Source organism: Coloeus monedula, assembly GCF_965178545.1.
Source record: "Coloeus monedula genome assembly, chromosome: 1".
NCBI lineage: Eukaryota > Metazoa > Chordata > Aves > Passeriformes > Corvidae > Coloeus > Coloeus monedula.
In genome coordinates, this window is record NC_138781.1 from 73,255,017 (window position 1) to 73,261,814 (window position 6,798).

At 48.0% G+C, this 6,798-nt stretch overlaps 1 protein-coding gene across 1 annotated transcript; it reads right to left on the minus strand.

Moving 5' to 3' along the window:
* PSMG4 (proteasome assembly chaperone 4) lies at positions 1 to 5,942 on the minus strand. Its single transcript, XM_082277286.1, has 3 exons — positions 5,756 to 5,942; positions 5,557 to 5,632; positions 1 to 415 (listed from the first exon to the last, which is right to left on the minus strand). The coding sequence occupies exons 1-3, from the start codon at positions 5,930 to 5,932 to the stop codon at positions 294 to 296; spliced, it is 375 nt and encodes a 124-aa protein (XP_082133412.1). The 5' UTR covers positions 5,933 to 5,942; the 3' UTR covers positions 1 to 293.
* Positions 5,943 to 6,798: the final 856 nt, after the last annotated feature.

Consider the following 6,798-nt stretch of genomic DNA (forward strand, 5'->3'; position numbering starts at 1 on the left):
TGCAGGCCAGACACCACGGACACTTTTACAATGATCATCATCCATTGCAGCATCCATTTGCTATCCTACTTAGCAGGGTAGCAAAAAAAAAAAAAATTTGCTTTGAAATTGAAAATTCAAATTCTGTTTGAAAAAAAAAATCAAGCCAAGTGTATCTATATTTAATAATAACCACAAATTCAATCAAGATAATAAAATAATACAAAAGAAATATACTAACTTAATGTCAGTGTGAAAATTGCAATCAGTTTTTCTGAAACAAAACCTTCATCTTCTTTTACAGTGATGTGCAGTCAGAACTTCTCTGGAAAAGCTGTCATTTCTTCTTTGATCCTGTTTTCTATGAGTAAGGTGAAATTGCTGTCTGTGTTTTGAAGGTTGTAGCTGACAAATATCTGCTTTTTCGTCTTGCTGGCTAAAACACAAAACAGAGTAGTCAGCCACAGTTTATTCTTATATAAAAGTGATGATGGTATTTGAGCAAGCCTCTTAAAAAGCTGCATCATGTAGATTTCTAAGATGATGTTCTCCACTCCTGCCGTGCTGAGTGCAGTTATAAAGGAATAGCAGAACAAGTCCCTGACCATTGGGGTATTGCGCAAGACTTTGCACATCACGGAAGTGAACAATGTAAGACTGGTGACTGGCAAGTTGGTTTTGACCGGACGCAAGACACTATTAGTCACTGGAAAGCCTAGCAGTGCTTTTAGTGGATTTTTGCACACTTCTTAAATATCTTACATTGTAAGTGAAACCACAGACTGTACTGGACTCTTAGCACTGAAATTCAGAGCTGGTAAATCTGTGCTGTGTAAAACATTAGAGGGAAAGCACACAAGAAAGTGATTTGGCCCCACTTAATTAAGTTCTGTTTTATTATGAACCCCTTAAAAGGCCCCAAAAAGCTATGCACCAGTTCTGTCAATTTTGCTTACTTTAACCTTTATTCACAGTGTCCATGAATGCTCCAAGAGGCTGGAGAGCTTTGGCTGAACATGATGAAGCCAAGCACAAGTTCCAGGCTAGTGTAATGACAAGTACCTAGAGAGAGGTGCTACAAAATTAAGAGCTGCTTTCCGTGACAGAGCTAAGTAACAGTGACAAATAAATCAGTCCAGTGGGACAAGAAGACTTAATTATCAGAGTAGAAGAGATAACACCAAGAAGTGTTTTATAAATAAAATGGCATCCTACTTAGATTTTACCACAGTAATATAGCAAATTTGTGGCTCTCCTTATATATTACTGAAATTCAACTTTGTGAAAAATGTAAGCACCATATAGGAAAAATAGGAACTAAATTTAAATTGAGTTGTGTAAAATAGAATACAAAAAATAGTGTTTGGGTCACGAGATATTCTTGTCAGGGAATGAGCTGGGAGCTAATGATCCCAGACACAAAGCAGACTGTTCTGCTGAATATTCAAAAATATCATCTGAATTTTTAAAACTTCAAAATAGAGACACTGGGGCTTCTAAGATCTCAACCCTTCTTAAATAGGAAACTAAACAGTTAACTACAGAAAACCCATATATATGTATGTATGTACGTATAAAATGTAGTTAAACAACTCCTTAGAGGCATTTTCATTATGCAAATGAATTTACTATTATTTTCCATTCTAACAGGTTACCAGCTTCCTGACTCAGTAAGTAGAGCTGCTTCTGAAATGCAAGGACTCATTTGCCTTTTAAGACTTGGCACTACAAAATGCTGATATAATGCAGCGTGGTGCTCTGATTGCAAAAATTAGCACCTGGCACTAGATTTTTGTGGTATAAAGCAGCATGTTTTGTAAGCACTAGTGCTTCATCATCATGCCCTCAATGAATGCAATGCTAATTCTGAACTAATTAATACCATTATCCTAGCTAACAAAACTATACAGTGCACTGCAGTGTCAAAACTCAACTCCTTAATTATGTTTGCCTATAGTCTCTGGGATGCTGTTCCAGTTCCCAGGAACAGTGTGAATCTGTGAATCCCTCTGGGCTGCCTGTGCCAAGGACCTCTGCTCCCAGGGCTGTGCCCCGGCTCTGAGGGGCAGTGGGACCTTTTCTGTCCCTGCTTCCTGAGGATTCAGTTGGACATGTGCACTCTTGTGGAAAGGACAAAAGAGGGCAGATCTCATGCCTCCATGGAAGACCATCTGCAACTTCAGAGTAAAGCAGAAAACTGTAAAGGACAAGGTTAACCTAAAAAGCCCCCCAGCAGGTCTGCTTCCTATGCAGCCTGGTCAATAACCCCTGTTCCACTGGCTCTTCAAAGTGGAGGAAAAACATCCTTGACAGCCATTGTCTGGGATATGCTGAATGCCAGGAGAAAACTACAGCAGCACAGATCCATTCCTACAACTTCATGTACAGGGCAAAGGCCCAAATCAAAGCTTGGAGAGGAGCCCAGCGGGAGCAGAAGAGGAAGAACAAGTGTTAGGTCTAAGTTTGTAAACTATTCATGCTGCAAAAGAGGTGGTGGAAATGAACAGCGCCCAGCTGAGAAATACTCAGGGAAGAGGTTGATGTGATCTTCACCAAGAATCTGCCAGTCCCCACAGAAGGAAGATTGGCACTAATCAGTACTAATCAGACATGGCACTAATCAGTACTGCAGCTGAAAGCACTGTGATTTCAGGATATGCAGGTGAGGGAGGCACTAATGGACAAGGACTTCCTCAAGAATTGGCCTCCAGCATCCTAAGGAAACAATCTTAGAATTCGGGTTTATTGACTAGTGAGACACATCTTGTGCCAAAGCAATCAGGCAGAGTGCTGGGCAACAGTCCCTGCACCTCATACAAGCAGATATAAATAGATACATGTAGAAAGGGGAATAGGAATGAGGCATATGTGTCTTCAGCAACAGAAGAGAAAAAAAATCGGAAATAAGGAAGGAGATAGAGCCAATACACGAAATGCAGCTGTCATGGCTAGGACCCCTACCAAGCTATAAAGAAAACAAAAGGACAATGTGTGCACTGATGCACAGCAGCACTGAAACTCCTGCTCCAGGACAGGAAACCCGACATTGAAGGAAGACATGGCAGATGATGGAATGCAACTGGCAAGTATAAGAAACGGAAATAGTTATGTGCAAATGGCATTGCATGCTAGTCCTGTCAGTGCCTGTGAAGACAAGAAACTGCACGGAAAAAATGGTGACAAGCATGGGGGAGGGGAGGGGGGGAGGGAAAAACTGCCTGCCTGAAGGTTACCACGTATCAGGATGGTTAAAAAGGCTACCTCGGAAGTACAACTACAAGCCAGACTTGGCTGTGAATAGCATCCCTGCTATTACAGATTTTGTGAGAGTAACAAGGATTTAAGTTCCCAGCAGAAAACTAAACACAACAGCAAAGCTGGGTATTTCTAGCTGAGATGGAACACAGATTCCCTTACCAAGCACTTTGTGAAACAAAGATACAGGGATGCTTGTTGATGATCTTGCAGATCCACTGGTCTCAGCATAAATAAATAAACAGATAAATAAATAAATTTGGACTAAGTGACCATGAGTTGACCTAAACTGCTGGACTGACAAAAGCCAGATTAAGTACTAAGGTGTGGGATTTCAGAAAGATGTATTTCTTTTCTCAGAAGCTCAAGTGAAGAGCAAGCACAAAATTATTCAAAGCCAGAAATGTATTATTGACTTTTCACTTTGAACCAAAGGTGAAAAAGCTCTATAGGCCTTCCTCAAAATAATATACCTTAAGCAGGATCACACAAGCAAGAACAGTATATATAAATAACATGAAAGGGGCTGACTAGCAAGGAAACCTGCAACCCAGTGGATAGATGGCATGGATACAGAGGAAGATGGCCCAAAAGGCTAGCTGGGCCACAGCTGGCTCAGAAGTTTAAGATGAGATAACAAAAGACACCTACAGGCACAAAGAGAAAATAGGAAGGTGCATTATACTCCAAGGATAAAGAGTAACCTATACACAAGTACCAGGCAACAGTATCAGTTCTCAGTAACAAAGCACAGGAAATTAGTAATGGAAATAATGAAAGCACCTTAAGGAAAAAAAAAAAAAAGAAAAAAGACAGCAAAAGTGAGACGACTCACTAGAATAAAAGTCAAGTGACTCAGGCAGCCTCTGTCCTAGAACAATGAGAGAATTAATGGAAGAAATGGCAAGTTATTATGAACTTCTGCTATGACACATGTAATAAATCTTTAAAGAGTGAAGATAGCAAGCACATGTACAAAAATCCCAAAAGAAATGTGGGAATCACAAAGATAACTTAGAGCTGTCAGCTGGGCCCCAATGCTACACAGAAGATTAAAGCAAGATTCAAAAGAAATGAGTGACAAGGAGACCAAATGGAAAGTGGACTAAACTATTACACTTTATCCAAAGTAAATCCTCTCTGACTACATTTTTACTAACTGACTTCCTAAGGATAAGGCACTAATTACAGATAAAGAAATCATGTTATCCAGTACCCCATAAAATTATTGCTTAAAACGGAAAGGCTTGAACTCAGTGTGTAAAGAAAATGGTGCCACCAGGGTCGACTAAAACAGTGTTTATTAAAAGAGAAGTTATTGTGAAGAAGAAAAGATACTAGTACTGTTTTTCAAAGATCAGTCTTGTGAGCAACCCCTTTTTATATGTGGCCGTGGAGGAGAAGTAGGTGTAGACTCATGGAAGTGCCTGACAATACAAACTCAGGACATACTGCCTGAAATGGAGATCAGCACACAGATCATTAATAATTCTGTGGCCTTTCCAACTGAAACAGAAGACGTAAGGTGAGATTGAGCAGCTCAGCATGTTGCTTTTAAAACCTGGTAAGAAGCACATCAGCAGTTCACCAGTTGGAGCTGCATCAGCCACTGGTGGGTGATGATGAGCAACCAGCATGACACAGCTGTCAGAGCTGTGAAGGTGCTAGGATGCATTAGGCCGTGTATTTTTAATCTTTTTAGTACGGACATGGGAGTTTGCAAGCTGTCATTAAGATTCAGGATTTCAGCGACTGCAGGAGGTGTAGCATGCTACACGTGATTGAAAAGGAGGCATCCCGAGTGGTGCCCTTTAGGGTCAGTCAGATCAAGCACAGCCATCTGTGAGACAACCCTGGACTTCCCAGGCCAGAACTTCTTGGAATGTGGGGGCTAAAAGGTGCTAGATGCGATGAGGACTGGCTTCATCTTAGGTAAAATGCACGTGCCTGGCATGACGGCCACCTCGCCCGCAGCACGGCAGTGTCACAGGTTTATAGAGAGGAGGTCACTTGAAACTCAACTCCACAGGTGTAGCCCCTGCCTCGCACCCACAGCCAGGATAAGGATATTAAATAATTCCCTCTTGATAGCGCACAACACGCCAAGGCCGCTGACTCTGGTGCCGCAAACTCGTACACGGAAGGAAAAAAAAAAAAAAAAGGAATCGGTGGATTGGATGGAGGCTGCCGCAACCTGCAGCAGTGGAGGCTCTGCGCCCAGCCAGCCCGGGCTGGTGGCTCAGGGCCACCAGAGAGGCACGGCCCGGTCCCGACCCGCCGGGGCGGCTCCCCCGCACCCCCGCCCGCCGCGCCCGCACCTACCCAAGCGCTGCGCCAGGCAGGAGGAGGCGGTGTCCGAGGGGTCCCCCAGGAGCGAGGCGGCCACCGGGATGCTGTCCTGCAAGCGGAGCACAGCACAGGGCACGGCTTAGTCCCGGCAGCGCGCGTTAGGGGCGGCGGGGCCACCCCCCAGCGCCGCGGGGCTCCGAGGGGCGGCCGGGACTCCGGCAGCGACACTCACACGGGGGCTGCACATGGCGACGGCCAGGCTGGCGAGGGCGGGCGCAGCGCCCACCCAGAGGAAGAGCGAGTCCCGCAGCCGCATGGCGTGGAAGTGCACCCGCTGCTCGCCCAGCTGCCCGCTGAAGTCGTGCAGGGCGATGCCGCCCGCCGCTGCGCCGCCGCCCGCCGCCTCCATCGCCGCTCCTCCCGGCGCGGCCAGGCCCGAGCACGCAAGGCCCGAGCGGGAGGCCGAGCCCGGCCCGCCCCGGGGAGGCGGCGCTCGCCCCGCTCCGCCGTGCCCGCCCCGCCGGGAGGCACCGCCCCCGGCACCGGGCCTGCGCGGCCGCCCGTCCCTCCGGCTCCCGGGGGCTGTATGCTTCCCGCTGCCCCAGGGACCACCCGGACACGCACACGGCACACAGATACGCACACCGGTGCCCGCACCCCGCTCCCTGCACGCCCCTCCCCGGGCCACCCCTCCGTCCGTGCACAGACGCCGCTAGGACGAACACGCACGCCCGGGTACAGCGCCTCGGGAGCGCGCCTCCTCCGTGCCCCCTGCCTCCTGAACTCGCACTCCCCCCGGTCGGTGCACACCCCCTCCGTTTCCCACTATTCCCCTCCCACTAAGACACAGCCCCCTCCCCGTGCGCAGGCACCCCTCCGGTGCACACCCCCTGTGCGGGAACACACCCGCGGCCCCGGTGCGCGCCCGCTCCGTGCACGGCTTCCCCGGGGCTCACACCCCTCCGGGCATTGCCCCGCTCCCCGCCTGGGAGAGGGATAAAGCGGAGGCAGCTGCAGGGATGGGGAAGCCCCACTAGGTGGCAGGTGAATCCCTGCGTGCGGCAGCGCGCCTGGCACTGCGGTGGCTCCGGGGAGTCACCCGAGAGGAGCCCCGGAGTTTGAGGCTGAAGGGAAGGGGATGGAGCGGTGCTGTGCAGCCTCGGGAGGGGGAGGAAGGTCACGGCGACCTTGGCTTCATTCAGCTGTGGGGTTTTCAGCATTGGGGATCTACAAAGCGAATGATTCGGGTTTGCATAGCTCTGGAGACTATGGAGC